Source organism: Mus musculus, chromosome 1, assembly GCF_000001635.26.
Source record: "Mus musculus strain C57BL/6J chromosome 1, GRCm38.p6 C57BL/6J".
In the NCBI taxonomy this organism is placed as follows: Eukaryota; Metazoa; Chordata; class Mammalia; order Rodentia; family Muridae; genus Mus; species Mus musculus.
The window spans coordinates 54,726,428-54,743,561 of NC_000067.6; the positions used below are offsets into that span (position 1 = coordinate 54,726,428).

Sequence of the window (17,134 nt, forward strand, 5' to 3'; positions counted from 1 at the left end):
GAAGCTTCCTGGGGTAAATTGAAATTTTTGTTTGTTTGTTTGTTTGTTTGTTTGTTTGTTTTTGTTTTGTTTTTTTAACATCATCCTTTTAAAACTAGGCGTATTAAGGAGAAACTTGGTCATTATGTTTTATTCACAGCAGTGTCTGTCCCTATCCCAGAAGCACTCAGATATGTCCTTTAACCTGCATCAGGGCTATCTTCTGTGTCCATAGCATAGACCCAGGGACATGAGGAGAGAACAGAAGGGGCAATGTAGGGGCCTTAGAGTGAACACAGCACTCAGGCACGGAAACTCCTCCCTCTGGCAAGTTGAGAAAAAAGTAAACACATTCTGGACCACAGCCTGCAGACTCTTGGGGCACTGTGTCCCTAGGGGGTTGGGAGGATGAGGCACAAAGTAGACAGACTGGTTCACTTGCTTGTTCATTTATTGATAGTTGTTGTACTAGCTAGGTGTCGGGCTCATCACTGGCCACAGATCTCTGCTCTGTTTGTGATCAGACAACAAAGAAGTACCCATGTGTTGATGCCCCTGAGCACTGGCAAATACCCAAGACCTTTTCACAGCAACAGTGAAGCCCCTGTCAGAAGCCAGTCAGGGGCAGGGGAGGTGAAACTGGTCAAATTGTTTACAAAAAGCATGAGGTTATCTGAAAGTCAAGGGTCTGAGGGGAATGTCACACCAAGATCTGAAGACCTATGTCTAATAGAATCTGATAAATAGCTATCCCCAGGTCACCAAAGTAGACCCTAAGGTCCCAAGTGGAAACTCAGCATGTCCCCATGGCATCTGATACATGACAGAATCAGATATGATATTTATTATCAGATATCATATAAGGATGCTGGCCTGTCACAGTGGTGGTCAAAGAAAGCATATAATTTTATAAAAAGTTTCATATACAAGGAGAGTAGAATAGATGGATGTGTTAAAGGTGAGCCTGTATCCCACCCCTTCCTCGGGATTCTAAAGAAAACCCTCAGAAGAAAGGCAGTTATGTGGCAACCCAGAGAGACAAAAGAATAGGGCATCCCACTCCTACACTCAGAAGAAACTTACAGTGCAGCATCTTTTTCCTTCACTTCTCTGGCTCTTTCAAGTTCTTCAGAATTGTCATGGGCATTTCCTAAGATCATCTTACTGTTCAATGTAGGAGATAGAAAAAAATCACAATTAATTTTTTAATTAAAAACTTGTAGACAGTTTTTGCACAATTATATCTCAGTGATTTTTATCCAACCCAAAAGGGACACATTGGTTCTCTCCAAGGCTATCCAGAAAATCTATGTTCTCCCAAGGAACCCAACTGAGAACATCTCACTTTCCTAAAACGTATTCCTAGCTATGAGTGATTAAGACCAGAATCAAGTTGCCTACCCAAGTATAGGTACCCTAAAACTTTCCAAATAAAAAAAAAAGAAACAACTTAGCTCAGGCTCCTCCACCCATACCATACCCTCATGCTTTCTGGCCAGCCCAGCATCTTACATCCTCTAGTGCATTCTTGATCTTCATTTCCTAGAATGACTTTCCATTTAAAATTTCCTTTCTAGCTCTTAAAATATGAAACATATTTGTTCCCTAGCCCCTCCTTCAACGATATTTCCCTAGTGCAAAGCATCGCTCAATTAATAACGTGTGTGGTTATAAAATCCAAGTATTATTAGAAAAATATTTATGTAAACACAAAATGAGGCTGGGCCATGCATGTTCATTTGGGTGCAAATGTGTGGGTACACATATATGTGGAGGCCAGAGGTCAACTTTGGGCATGCTTTATTGAGAGCCATCCACCTTGTTTTTTGAGACAATCCTCCTCATTGTTCTGCAGGCCATCCTGTAGGCTAGATTCACTGGTCAGCAAGCTGTCATAGTGCATGGATTGTTTTTTAAGGTTTATTCTTTTATTATTTTTATTTACATGTATATGTGTGTCTGTGTGGGTGAATGACACACGTGTGAGATGCCATCCTGAGAGAGAGAGAGAGAGAGAGAGAGAGAGAGAGAGAGAGAGAGAGAGATCCCTTAGAGCTGTAGTTATATGTGATCGTGAGCCAACTGAACGTGGGTCCTCTGAAAGAGCAGCAAGCTCTCTTAAGACATATCTTCAGCTTAGATGCCTGGGTGGTATGTGAGTTCTGGATATCAAAATCAGACCTTATGTTTGCTGAGCTACCTCCCCAGCCGTGTGTGTGTGTATACATGTATGTATATATATTTGTTGTTTGTTCTTTAAGACAGAATTTCACGTAGCCCAGGCTATCCTCAAACTATCAGAAGATGAACTTGAATTCCTGATCCCCTTCCTCCCACTTGCAAAATGCCAAGATTGCACATATGTGCCACCTCTCCTGGTTCTTCATAAATATTTCTTAAACACTGGATCACAATCTATTACTAAGTGAAATCAATTACGTTGAAGTTATCAAAATAGGAAGATATAAAGTATCACTACAATAAATGTAAATATGGTTTGTGAGATCTTTTTTATTTCTCATGTATAAACATGTATGTGAACATGTGCATTAAATCATGACATAAGATTATTTTTTATTTGGTTCACCATCTTAAATATTTGAAAGGGCTGGTGGTATAGCTTAACTATTTATATGTTAAACTTGAATGTTTAGATGTCATTGTTCTAGAAAAGTTGCCATTACCCCTTACCCAGAATCAAATGCACCACTGGGGACAGCAAAGAATTCAACAGTTGTCATGCAAACTCATCAGAATCTTCCTATGAATTTAAGAACTACACAAGCTGTGGGACCACGCACCCCTCTTCCTTACAGGAGGGTTCAGTGTTGTAGACTTTCCGAGCCTAGACACCTACAGTCCACACATATTCAGAATAAGACATTCCTCTTCTGCAGCTGCTGAATGAGCGTTCGTGCCCAGGTTAGGAAGAACAGTGCCTAATCTCATCACCAAGGCTGCATTCACTTGGAGTTATTCATTGGTGGGTATTTTTTAACACAGGACATATATATTAGCAGATGAAACATTTATGTGATAATGGTGGGAACTACTGTGTATGACAAATAAATTCCAACAGATTTCCAAAGAACTGGAAAGCCTGGGCTTGGCAGCTCTACTTGGCATTGAACCCAAGAGCAGAGAAGAAGGAGATTACGCAATGGTGAGTAATAATCAAACGGAGAACTGGGAAGCCTGGGGTAGGGGTGATCCTCCACTCTGAATGAGAGATTCCTTGTGTGCAGTTTCTAGGAGGCAGTATGAAAAAAGCATAACTGCCCCCGCCCAGCTCTACCCAAGATGAAGCACAAACAAGGTGATTTTTACTTTCTATCCATGTCTGATGCAGCAGCGTAGTGCAGAGCTGTCCGTCCCCAGTCGTCTGTTTCATTAACGTTGGCTCCGGTGGTCACTAATGCTTTAATACAGTGGAAATGGCAATTTGCAGCTGCATAGTGCAATGGGGTTCTAAAAAAAAAAACAAATAGTGACAGTTATTATCGTTATTACTATTTTACTTTACTTAGTCTAGCAAATAGACTCATCACTAACAGAAGCACTGACTGTAGTAGTCTTGTTTCCACTCTCAGTGTGTGGAGGCTGAGGGAAGCAAAGCTGAGTCCGCAAAGACATGTGGCTTCTGGCAAGGCCAGCCTAAGTGGCACTGTCTTTTCTTTCTATTCCTAGTGCCAACCCTGGGTTAGAGCTAAGCCATTTCTTGTTCATGGCAAGATTGCCCCATGAAGAACCGTCCAGATCATCTTCATTGAGACCATTCTTAGATACTACTAGGGAAAAGATAGGGGTGGGGTTTGTAAGAGGTAGGAGGGTAAGAGAGAGCAATGGAGTGTATAAATATAAAGTATGTTCTATGTGCATGTATGAAACTGTCACAGTGAAATCCATCATTTTGCATTAATTGGAGTATGCTAATGATTTTTTTTACAGACCATTCTTAACTCTTATAAAGCTTCTTCTAATTTCTGGTTGAGTTTTCAAAGGACCAATCCCCACCTATGACAATCCTGTTTTAAAACCATGAGTCTTTCCACCATTGACAAAGGCTGGATTTCTCAGCTTGGAAGTGAAGGCTTTCCTGAGCTGTCTCACTTTCTTCTACAGAGCGTCTCTCATACCCATGCACATTATGAACTCACTAATGAACACAAACTGGATGACGAGGGTACTGGATCATGTTCACACCTCACCTTCACCCGTGGACACTTCTCCCTTCCTACCCACCAAGCTGCATCCACCCTTCCTGTTCAAGAAGCTAGTTCTTTGCATGAGATATATAGGAAACATTGACTTTTTTTTTTTTCCCCCGAGACAGGATTTCTCTGTGTAGCCCTGGCTGTCCTGGAACTCACTTTGTAGACCAGGCTGACCTTGAACTCAGAAATCCACCTGCCTCTGCCTCCCGAGTGCTGGGATTAAAGGCGTGTGCCACCACGCCCGGCCATTTACTTATTTTTAGTTTCAATTATTGACAGTCTTTTTTCTGGTGTGATTAGCCAATATCTCGGGAATAATAACCAAATAAAACACTAAAAATAAAGTATATTTAGCTCAGGAAATTTTTTATTAGTTTTCAAGTATTTTCTTCATTTTATAGACAACCCAGGGCTCTTTTACTGGTTGATTTCTCTCTTCCGTCCAAAAGGAAGAATTACAATTATAAAGCTATAATATTTTACCTATTGGATTGCTTTTAATGAATGGGACTGAAAAATGGCTAGGCATTAGCAGCTTAAGGACAAAGAGGAAGCTAGATGCAGGGACACTTGCCTATGACCCTCACATTGGGGAGGCTGAAGCAGAAGAATTGCGAGTTCAAGGCCAGTTTAGATTACAGAACAAGGCCCGGCTCAAAACTAAATGCAAGGTCTATGGATGTAACTCAATAGTAGAGGGCTTGCTTAGCATGTGCAATACTGTGGCTTTGATTCAAAGCAACACACACACACACATGCACGCGCACACACACACACACACACACACACACACACACACACACGAGGTGGGGAGAGACAAGAGAAAAAGAGAGGAGAAGAGGTGGGGGAGGGAAGGGAATGGAAAAGAGAAAATGACAGTTTTTGTTTTCAGGAGACTGTACAGTCAGATGAGGAAAAACCCCACTAGTAAGGAGTGGTTATAGAGTATTCAGAGTGATAAGGGACACAGAGAGGGACAGTCCCATTAGAATTATGAGACAGTTCCATTTTATCTGCAGCTGGTCAATATCAAAGAGCGAGGGGCAAGTGGTAAAGGCTTAGAAGGAATTGCTAGAGGGAGAGTATGTGTATATACACACCTACATACAGTCATGTGTATGCATCTATACAGTCATGTATGACAAGCAGGATGTGTTTTAGGAAGTGCAGAATTAGGTGGTTTTGTCATTGTATGAATAAAAACTAGGTGATATAGTCTAATACACATTTAAGATATATGGAACCACTATGGTGTATGTGGTCAAGTATTAAATATTGAGTTAAATGTCGCTACTTGGTACATGACTGTGTGTGTGTGTGCATGTGTGTGTGTGTGTGTGTGTGTGTGTCTGTGTGTGTGCATGTGTGTCTGTGTGTGTGTGTCTGTGTGTGTATCTGTGTGCATGTGTGTCTGTGTGTGTGTGCATGTGTGTCTGTATGTGTGTATCTGTGTGTGTGTCTGTGTGCATGTGTGTCTGTGTGTGTGTGCATGTGTGTCTGTGTGTGTGCATGTGTGTCTGTATGTGCATGTGTGTCTATGTGTATCTGTGTGTGTGTGTCTATGCATGTGTGCATGTGTGTGTGTGTATGTGTTTGTGTGTCCGTCCACGAACGAGCTGGCATCATAATAGTTTGACTGCACAAGGGGTTATGAAGGTAAGAAAAGTTCTATGTTCCAGTGCTGGTTTGTGTTTATTTCATATTGCAAATGACTATAAATTTATCTCAAGATGAAATGCCCAATACAGAAAAGACATTCTATAGCTCTTTTGACCATATTTCAAATTTTTAATTTTATTTGTGTGTCTGTATGTCTGTCTGTGTAAACGTCTCTGTTTGTCTGTATGTCTCTGTGTCTGTCTCTATGTGTTTGGGGAGTTGGGAAAGTCTCAGAAGGCATCACTAGACTTCTGGAGCTGGAGTTATATAGGCAGTTGTGAGCTACCAGACTTGGGTGCTAGAAACTGAACTCCAGTCCTCTGCAAGAGCAGCATACACTCTTCACTGCTGAGCTATCTCTCCAGTCCATATTTCAAATTTGGTGCTCTCAGCTTGTTTACTCTGCTGTTTTTCTAAAACATATCCAGGTAGGCAATTTAAAAAAAAAAAAAAGGCAGCTGAGAGAGACCCCAACTTGTGTTTCCTGTCAGCTTTGTTGATGTTTCCCTACAAGGAAGGATGCCTTCTGGGGATGGAGTCACCCCAGTTGTCCCATGGTGACATCTCAATGATGAGAAGAGGACTTCTCAATGGACTATTCCATATTCTCTTTTAGATCCTGGAGGCAGGTCAGCCCTGCGTACATACCTCCCACATTTGTCCTTTTTGTGAAAATCTGCTCCGCTGCTCTGCAAGAGCTTTATGCATTCTACATTGCTAGAAAGACAGGGAAAACATAATTAGTATGGCCAGGGTTAATTACTAAGATACCTTCAGAGCTGCTTCCCTCCGACTGTGGGATGAGATGAAACGAGAGCCTCAGAACCAAAATTCTGCTAATAAGAAATAGCCTGGACAAATTCCAGGAATGCTGCATTGTAAAGATCTATATATCCTTTCCCAAAACTAATAAATCAATAAAGGCAAGGGCTTCATGGAACATTTTCAACCCACTGACTAAGGAATGTAATGATTACGACATGATTAAGCCCTCTGGTGATAGCCTCATCATTTATCCTAAAATTCTTTTTCAAAACCATCAGGAGTTTATGAAACCACTTCAGCCTCTAATAACTCCGTGTCACCTTTAAACAATGAGGCAAAGTGGCTGAGCACTACCGTTTATCACAGCATAGTAAATCCCCACAATAACCATTTCAACTCCATACTCCTTAATGGGAAAGAGACAGCTGCGTTTCCCTGTCTTTGTAACCCAGGTAAAAAAAGTGTCCTGGACCAACACTAAAAAAAAAAAAATGTAGCAGATCAGAGCACAGTGATCATTCAAAGAAGCTTTGCCATTCACAAAAGCCATAAATCACTCACAACAGAGAAGAAGGACCCACTGAAGTAAATTTCCCTGTTGAAGGGCATGTAGCTAATATTCATTGTAATAGACATTTCAAATATAAACCCAGCATGATGTGTGGCCACTTTCTGGGCAGGTCTCATATTAGGCAGAGCCATCAATCACCATTCTAAACCTGAAACGCTAAAAAGTGGCCCAGAACGTATTGTTTTATTATAATTTAAATAAGAAAAATGATCCTATTAGTGATAAGCCTGAGCAGGGCTCTCGCCTTTCTACATTTACCCTTCATAGCTGCTTTTCTCAGAGAGCGAGCTTATAAGAGCCACAAAAATACATGAATTTTAAAAGGCTCATATGAATTGGTACAGCACATTGGCTAATACGCAGCACCTATCTCTTACTGAATGGTGGATGGAAAAGGAGCAAAGATACAGGGGAATTCAACCTGTGTGGTTCATGAGTCTCATTTGGTTTGAGGACTGGGGCTGGGGGAAGTGGCTTCTTTTTAAAAATACAGTTAACGTGTGCTCACTTCAGCAGAATACTGTAACTCCATATAAGATTTAGTTTATGACTCCAGAAGGGACCCAGGGAAATAAGGGCTTTACCGATTCATGGTTCATTTGCCTCTGATAAATAGGTAATGTCTTTGGTAACACACATGATAAATGGAGAATCCCTTAAGTACTAGGAAATTGATTTAAAAACCTATACCTTCCCAATACAAGGTCATCTAAGAGACACTATGTCTGGTCAATATGTGATCATGTATCAACAATAGATTGATCAGAGCTTTGATCTAACCATTTATATGCAAAAGAAAAAAGCTGATGAAACAAAGCTCATTACTACAAGAGAAAAATGCAAGGATTAAATCACTTTTATCTTATTTTATTTTACTTATATTTTATTATTTTATCTTTAGGATTTCCTTGACCTTTGTTCACATTTAATCATTCTATAATTTCAAAGCTCATTTCTATTACTAAATATCTATAAACGGAGCATAAATGGATTCAATCCTTTATACATACTCTTAATCACCACCTATTAGTTGGCAACAAAGAAGGGAAAAGTTGAGAACAAAGTTCAAATTCCTGTCTTTTGGTAGAAAATATGCCAAGGAGCTATCCATGTTGTGTAGTCTGATGTCTCCAGCTTGGGGTGTGTTGGGGGAGATAAGGACACAAGGCCTATGAGCTACACAGGATGGACTGTTTGTTTTTCTTTGGAAGCACAAAATCTGAGTGATGCGGAAATGGAGCTAGTGACACTTGATATTTGGTAGAAGCGATTGTGACCCCATTTACCAAGGAAATTGCCTTCAGTTCACAGGCAATTCATGTCAATTAAGACATATGAACTCATCAAGTCATGAAATCACTGCCACTCAGAAGTACTCACCCTCCTGCAGCAGCGGCGTGGAGGCACGTTCTTCCAAACGTATCTGGGGTGTCTATTTCAAAGCCTGCAGACAGCACGTGCTCATTACTAAACAAGGACACTATGCTATACTTTTGTCCTAGTTAAACCACAAGAAACACCGCAGAGACAGAAAAATCAGTTAGTAGGAAAACCAGAAGGCAAGCAATTGTAGTCAGAAAGAGGTTGTCATGGAAACGAGTAGTAACTGCTCAGGCTTGGCAATTTTATAGGAAGCACCATGAAGTCAAGAAGGATTTTTTTTTTTTTTTTTTTTTTTTTTTTTTTGCATTCAGCCCTCGGTAAGCCACGGCCACATTTTTCAATCCCAGGATAGAAATTTATGAAACCAATTTGAGATAAGTAGGGCAGTGGACAGGCAGACAGACATGTGAGAAACATGGGAGGCAGGGGAACAACCCTAACAGGCAGGACTGGACATTTTTCCTTAAGTGCGCCCCGATCTTCCCATGGGTCTGAGATGTGGGAAACGCTGTCATGCAGGGATGACTCTTAAGCATGCCAAAAGCAGTGAGACCTGAATCCACCATAGGCAAAGTACTTAGAGAAATACGCCTCTGGGATAGCTAACGAATGAATTCATAAACAATCTTCGCCCTGCAGGCTTCTACCACTTCGAAAAGCCCGGGAACTTCTTAATATATGGAGATTGGCAGGAGCAGGGATAAGAAAGACCAGCAAAGCTCCAAAGCAGGCTGGTTCCAGACAGCTCCGCATTAAAAATATAAAAAAACTAAACCTTCTCGGAAGGGGCTCTGCCTTGATGATGTTTCAATGCCCATGGAATTGGATGATAACGTGTTATTTTCTGTGACTGAAACGTTGGAAGAGCAGGCCATTTTCTTTTGTTGAAAAGAACTAACTGTTAAGTCACCAATTTAGGCCTCAAAGATTTTTTTTTTCTTTTTCTGTGATTTAAGATTCCCAAATGTAAGCTCTGGCTATTACCCACACCCAACTCAGAACCACAAAAAATGGGACAAGACTCTCATTCTAGGTAGCAACACTGGCATCCAAACAGTTTTGACTTTGAGGAGTGCCAGGAGCTGTCTCATGCAAGCAGGTATGGAACCACCTCACTCTGCCAAGGTAGGACAATGGCCATGTGCAGCCAGCCACTGAGACCAGACACCTAAAGCCATTTGGCTCATTGACAGGACATATCAGGCCTGATTGTTGGCACAGATTCACTTACCAGATGATAACAACTTCCTGCAGCAGTCAGAGTGAGCATTTAGGGCGGCTAAATGTAGGGGGAACATGCTATGGATTCCACACCTAAGGAGAACAACAACCATTCACAGTAAAAGATCCCAAAAGTAATTACCCTCCAAAGTCCTCTGTTGAAAACTCCCATAAGGACCCCTGAAGTAATTTTGTCATTTTTCCATTCAATAAATAATTATACAACCATTTTCTACCTTAAAACAAGATGACCTTGGTTCTAAACCAATTAAAAGCCCATAACCATAGGGATGTGTGTCTATGTATATTTGTACATATGTATTGTAGACATATGTATGTCTACAAACATATTTTTAAAAAACCTGTTTCACATGAAGAGTTAAACATTATTAATCTATTGTTTCTTTCAGCTCAGTTGTTGGAAATCTCATTAGTTCATTCACTCATTCTCTTAATCATTTATCCATTTGTTCAACAGGTTGTAAGCCTAAGATACTATGCTTACTGCCAGAGCTAATAATGCTAAGCAAGATAACTCTCAAGTTGGGAAAGCAACCTATCTTGTTTCTTGATTCAATAAATATTTACTATTGATCTAATATGTGTCCATGTTTTGTTAAGAGCGAATAGTGGTTGTACTACGAGAAATAAAATGTTGGTAAGATTAACTGTTTACCTTTTGTAGGCAAAAGTTCATCTTCCTAATGACCCATGCTGATATACACCAACCCACACCACTATCCCAGTCACAACTGCAGGAGCAATAAACATCACTGAGCACATAGTGCACAAACCTAGCGTGCTTTTCCCTAAAAGCTATGACAAAAAGAATCTCGAAAAGGATTTAAGCCTGACACAGGAGCTCCTCCTCAGGACGACCCTGGAAGGGCAGGCAGTCCCTGCCTTTAGTTAATGCTCCTCTGAGCATCCCTCTCCACCTCTCTTTGCACAAAGGCCCCAAACCATCCTTGCTTCAGAACCAACAGTTTCATCTGCACCTGTTATGTATCCGTAAACACTTCATGTAGCAACTCATTTTAACCAAATAATACATTTTAGATTTGTAAGTTTTCGGCACAAGCCCTGCAGCATTAACTATGCAGGTGCATTCTCAGACACAAGGCAGTCCATTCTCAGATTTCATGCTTCATAAAGGAACACATATCATGTGAATTTGTTAAGCTTTGGTTGTAAATATTTTATTTTCCATCCCAAGTTATTACTTAGTACGTGTGTGAATGTCTGAAAGTAGACACATTGCCACAGATAATTTAGTCTTCGGTGTTTTGCAAAAGACCACATGTCATGAATGAGCCTCTCTTTCTCTTTCCATGTTGGCCTCTGATGGTATTTTCTTCCATTTTCTGTTAGTTTTCCTTTCCATATATGGAGATTTCCAGCCCAGTGAATGCAATAGCTGGCATCCATCAAGAGATGTAATTTTCCAGTCTTCCAGGCAACATCATGTGCAGGAGAGCTGCTTGTAATTGCCTCTCCTGTCACTTATCCACCCCCATTACAAGATTCTAAAAGGTAATTGCATCAACGATAATCTAGATGCCCAAGGAAAGGAGTCAGAGCATGGGAGGAAAGGTTCTTATTTATGCGACTATTTATATCATTCCCACTTGGTTTAATAAAACAGTTCTTTTTAAAAATTATGATATTCTGTAAAACTAAAGGAAACTTGGAAGCTAAATTATTATATGTTATTATCATATAATAATTTGATTTGTTTGGGGGAGGTTAAGCAAAAATAAATGATTAATAATATTTCTGGGCTTTTGAAAGAGGCTATGAAGAATATATGGAATTTTAAAAATATATAGACTATTTTCTATGACATTTTTAAGTTTCTAAAGAAATGTGTCTGAGTCAAGACTGCATTTCTTATGATGCCTTGAATGAACCTCATTTTTAAATATATACATTCCCATATACATATATACATGTAGAGATACACAACATATTTTATAAAGACAATAATACATATACATGCATATACTCACAAATGATCAATGTATTTTATAAAGGGGTACTATATACACATGCATGTTTATATACATAATACATGTATACATGTGTGTATAGAAACAATATATTTTATGACAAAATATATTTTATATAGAACAGAGCAAGCATGAATTGGAGAAATAACAACAGCATCTGTAAGACACTAGATAAAACAGAAAGCAATGGTGTAACAATTGCATAGTATATTTTATAACCTATTACCCATACTTTTGATCAATCTTTCCACTTTTAGTAATTTATCACAATCTACATTAACTAATTATTTTCTTTGACACTGCTACTTAGAAAGATAAATAAAACTACTCTGATTTGGACTTTCTAGCAAAAACTCTGTTACATTACATCTTATTCTGCACTTAGTAAGGAGTCATTTCAGTGCAGGGTTTGATAGTATCAGTATAGGTGCCATTACTATTGACATTTGAACTTGAATATGAAACTGATTCATAAGTCAAGGAAGAAGAACAGAACTCAGAATCTCTGAATAATGTAGAAGGATTTTAACATTTGAAAAAAACATTCTTTATTGTAATAAAACTGCTCATAGAGGAACAATTTTGAAATCTTTAGTAGAAAAATCTGGGTATGGCTGTCATAGTTAGGAAAGAAGCCTTGGTCTTAACTTCAGGCACACATTGAGAAGAACTGGGATTAAAACTGCCAAATCACCCTAAAGTTAACAATGCATAAGTTACAGGAAAGAGGAGACTAATTCCAGTTAAATTGCTGCATTTATTTGGCAAGTCATAAAATTAATGGAAGCCATTTGTATTTAGCTATTTCTAATTTAACAGTTAGCTGGCAACTCCTACTCAGCTATTCCAAAATAAATGAGGTCTGAAAGATGTTCCTGTGGAGTGCTATCAGAGGTGAAGGGGCTTTTGTACTAGAAGAATATTGGGGTCTTTTTAATTTTCCTCCTGTATCAGGGGACATGTTTGCTCCTTCCTATACATAATGTACTGTAGAATTTCTCTTCTCCCGCTGCAGTGAAGAACACTGTGTTTAAGGAGATGGAGTCAGAAGCCCTGAGTACTAGCTTTGCTCTTTCCTAATTACTTGATGATTGGCAAGTATATAATAGCTCCATCATCCGGAACTTAAAGAAAATTACAGTGTCTACATCACAGGGTAATTAGAAGGACTTGCTGGACTAAAGCACACAAAACATGAAACAAAGACACATTTCTTAACTTAGAATGGAATCATTTTATAATTATTTAACCTGACTTGTCCTCATTTTTTTTTTTGTAAAGTTCAAAACTTTAAAGGAAAGCTGTCATTCCAACCATTATTGCAGGTATTTGTGTACAGTTGATAATGCTAAGACTGGTTCCTGCATTTGCAGCCAACAATGCCATCAGTGGTTTGAGTAGCCCAAACACTCTAACATGGCTATCAAGGTTTTTTCTTGAGTGGCCATTGCCCAATCTACAGAGATGCTAGATTCTCAGTGAACATCTTTACACTCCTCCTGAGAGCCAAGCACATGCAGGTCCCCCTGTCTGACACTTCATCTTTCCTGCTGCTTCTTGTAATGTTTCTTAAACTTGTTAACACACTCTTGAAGGTCACTGCAAATACCTTTGGGATCTAAAAAGTCTTCCAGAAGAATCTTTTCTTTTTAATAATAATCTAAAGACTAGAACTAAGGCACACTTGGGTTCGTCTGAATGACATTTTTTTCATCCTGTTTATGCCAAACCTGTGCTGGCATTGGCACTTCATATTAACTGTATTTGTATAACATAGTTTGAATATAGTTGTCATAGGCCAATGGTAAAGACAAAAAGTTAGCTCTCATAGACATAAGCTGTATCTCAGCCTAGGGAGGAATAAGGACACTGAGATCTTTGCCTAAACAAAAGATGGCATAATGAGTTAGAATAAGGGGCACGGTACTGGGCACTGAGCCCATTGCCCCACCTTCCCCCTTGCAATACACACTGAACCCTTAAGGCTCAGCAGCTCAGTTGCCACAGTCTCACAGAGATGGTGGTTTGTCATTGCACAGCCTGAGGCACTACCACACATGTTATCAGACTGGCAATGGACCATATGTTGGTATACTGGATCTCCAGACCCAAATGGCCAAGGACAGGCTCTCAGTTTCTACTCCTCACTGTCTCTGTGAGCTTCAATGGTGGTGCTAACCACAGAGCACTTACCCTATGGAAATTCTGTGATAGTTACTTGTAACCTTTAGAGTGGTGCCTAGCCTAGGTAAGCACTCATGGTTGTCTGCTACTATACTGCTGTTAAGTTAAGCACTTTACACAAATGTTCTTGTCTATGTGCATACGTTTTACAGTTTTTAAAACATTCACTGATATGGTAACATCAAAAATCCAAGAAGTTGTAGCTGGGCTAATGCTTATTATTCAACTAATAATAATGAAAATAAGTTTACACTGAGGATCTGAAATTCTCTCACCACCATGACCTAATTAACAGAAGCTCATCTCGGTCTTAGTTGACTCCAGCTTCTTCCCAGAGGCCAGTCCTGGCCTTACAAGACAGGATTCTGTCTGATGCATGTTCTTATATCCCAGTGGCAGTGTTAATTGCTCTAGTTACATACTTAGCTTGTAGGATAGTCATTGTTAATGTAATCTGTCCTCAAATAGATTATATGTTTCTTGAGAGCAGTAGCCTATATAACCCCAGAGCTGGCACAGTGGGTTACAAGAGGCATGCAACAATGGAGTGTCACAGTCAGTTATCTAAGTAACTTCGGGAACTGTAAATCCGCAGTGATGGCTGCAGAAAGAACTAAGGGCATAATCAGTGAGATGGAGGGCTTGGCTAAAAGTAGATTCCCTTTTATCTTGAGAGACACACACAGCCAACACTGTTAGCCAGCGCTCCCTTCCTCTGCAGGTCCTCAGCCTCATCCTTAGCCTACGACCTCATCTTTTCTACCCAGGATACATGGGAGAGGCTGCCAAGTGTCTGCAGTCTGGATGGCTTCCAGTCTGTCTGGATGGCTATCAGAGGATCTTTCTTACTCACAAATGGGACTGTTAGACACAGCCCATCCTACACCCATTTATAATTCCTTAACAGCTTCCGAATGCCTCCAGATAGAATCCAATTCCTTGGCAGGACATATGAGATTCTTCTAGATTCTTCTTCCTCCATTCCTCCCTCATTTCTTCCAACCCCTTCACACATGTCAGGTCACCCAGCCCTAGGGCTTTCTTCACTATGGTAATATGCTTGTGTCCTTGTGGAGGGGGGCTACTCTCCATGAAAGGTCTTTGTTTATGACTTGCTTCCAGCCCCCAACTCTGTTGAACCTTCTATCCAATTTTTCCTCTGCTGGAATGTCAGGTCTTCTGGAAGTGCTGAAGAGTGAATTTCCCTAACTCTTTTAAAAGCTAGCTGCCAAGCTCCACAGTAACAAACATAAGACTACAATCATTTGCTCCTATGTGACCTCCACCATCACCAGGCCAGCACCCAGGAGGTCAGGGGAATCTAGTTCAACATAACAATTAATGAAGGTGAGCCACTGGAACTACAAAGCTACGTGTTCCTTAAAGTTCACTCCAAAACATCTGACCCTTGGTGAATTTGATAAAGAACACACCAGGGCTACCATGAACCATCTTAATTTTGATTTATTCTTTGGCAAGATGTTCAGTTATATTTACACACATTTGACAAACACAGAATTCCTAATATATGTTTTCCCTCCTAAAAATTCAGTTACGGCTACCCACAGTTAGTCTCTCTGTTCAAGACTAACCCCTGCATTTAAGCATTTAAGGTACTCTTGAATTTGTCTCTATTACATATTATTAGGTAATAAAATAATAATTAACATTTATTGATAGCTTACTGCGTATTAGGTACTGTTCAGAGAGCTTTTCAAAAATATTATCATTTTAATAAACTTTCCTGGTGTATTTAAATAGCTTCTACTCATTCAGATCTTACCAGAGAGCTTTCCTGGTAATTAAGTCATTTAATCTTACTAACAAACCCATAGATAGGTACCATTATTACTTCTATTTTTCAAAGCACAGAGAGATTGAGCAACAGGCTCAAAATCACAGAGTTCCAAGGTGAAGCAGGTAGAAATGGAGCCCAGACTAGTCCAGCAAACCTGGGTTTCCAAGCTCCATACAGTGCCGCTGGGTGGACTGTGGCTCCCAGGAGTATCTATGGTCAATGGAGGAGTCACAGCCCCCACAGAGGTATGCCCACCCATCTCTGCTGCTCTCCTCCTCCAGTGGGCTACTGCCATCCTCTGCTCTGCTCGATTCTCCTCCAGCCCCTTTGCACACTCCTCACACATAGCCACACCCCCACTCAACCTAAGCCCCAGATCTGCCCAAGTCTCATCTCTTTGAAGCCTTTTCAAAAACCTCTACCACCACCATTGAGTTTTCCCTTTCCTGTCAACTTTGACAACATAGACACCAAGCATTTTGCCACAGAAGGCCTGTTTTCCTTTAGAATTCTGATTTACTGTCTTTGGTGGGTCTTTGTCGTAAGTGAGACTTGAGACCAACAAAACTATGAGCTCTTTGAAGATGCAGGCAGGTAACTGCTCATGAATCTCCCTAAGAACTCAGCCCCATATCCAGAGATACGCTTTTGCCATTTGTGTGGAATTAAGTGCAAAACAAAGTCACACCGCCACATTTCTCCATGTGGCAGATGGACTCGACTGTATGCTATAACACTGTTTTTAAAACTGAGCAAAAACGCTGAGTAAATTTGAATTTGCCTGGTTATCTTTCCTCTTTGACAGTGGATGCTGAAACAAACAAAGAAACAAACAAAAACACTAGAAAGCAAAACTAATAAAAGTAGTCCAATGTTTCTGGCAAAATAGACCTGGTTTCGATGCAGCTGAAACCAGCTGGTGCCTCCTGGGCTCTGTCATTAAACTGCCTTCCTTGAGTTCAGATGTAATCTGTGCTTAGCATAATGGCATAGATCCACCTTACCCTGGATAAATGGGTGCCCTGCACTGTTCAACAGCCTCCCTCGCCAGAGCTCACTCCCACACGTGGCAGTTAGGCCACTGTATTTTCCCAGTGACCTACTTGGCTGTGTCGGCTCCGCTAGTGATTAGGGTGTTAATCAGGAGCTCGTGACCATGTCTCGCAGCCACATGGAGAGGTGTGTTGCCATCCTTATCCACACAGTCGATCTCACCTCCTAGAAGAGATGTTAATACAGCATCAGGCAAGGTTTCAGGTTGATTTGGGTACCACACCCTACCAGCCAACCATTGGGAACACCAACTATTGATTTCCTGTCTACCCCAGTGTGCATCCCTGCTCTATAGTAT

The 17,134-nt window shown here is 40.4% G+C and overlaps 1 protein-coding gene and 1 long non-coding RNA gene across 15 annotated transcripts in view; one reads left to right on the forward strand and one right to left on the reverse strand.

The window, feature by feature from the left end:
- Window positions 1–17,134, reverse strand: part of Ankrd44 (ankyrin repeat domain 44) — a 283,644-nt gene that overhangs the window by 81,088 nt on the left and 185,422 nt on the right. For 7 of the 11 annotated variants that reach the window (XM_030254997.1, XM_030254994.1, XM_006496073.4 and 4 more), the window contains 6 exons: window positions 16,887–17,001; window positions 9,803–9,885; window positions 8,569–8,686; window positions 6,501–6,569; window positions 3,307–3,447; window positions 1,063–1,143 (listed from right to left, as the gene is read on the reverse strand). In XM_030254997.1, coding sequence (XP_030110857.1) covers window positions 1,063–1,143; window positions 3,307–3,447; window positions 6,501–6,569; window positions 8,569–8,686; window positions 9,803–9,885; window positions 16,887–17,001 — 607 coding nt within the window. The remainder of the gene's footprint in view (window positions 1–1,062; window positions 1,144–3,306; window positions 3,448–6,500; window positions 6,570–8,568; window positions 8,687–9,802; window positions 9,886–16,886; window positions 17,002–17,134) is intronic. The other 4 variants (XM_006496071.4, XM_030254996.1, XM_030254992.1 and 1 more) reach the window with 1 other exon arrangement.
- The window catches only part of 4930444A19Rik, an 84,804-nt gene that overhangs the window by 44,877 nt on the left and 22,793 nt on the right, over window positions 1–17,134 (forward strand). For 3 of the 4 annotated variants that reach the window (XR_003948657.1, XR_003948659.1, XR_003948660.1), the window contains 2 exons: window positions 2,877–2,962; window positions 3,059–3,142. This is a non-coding gene — a long non-coding RNA (RIKEN cDNA 4930444A19 gene). The remainder of the gene's footprint in view (window positions 1–2,876; window positions 2,963–3,058; window positions 3,143–17,134) is intronic. The other variant, XR_003948658.1, reaches the window with a different exon arrangement.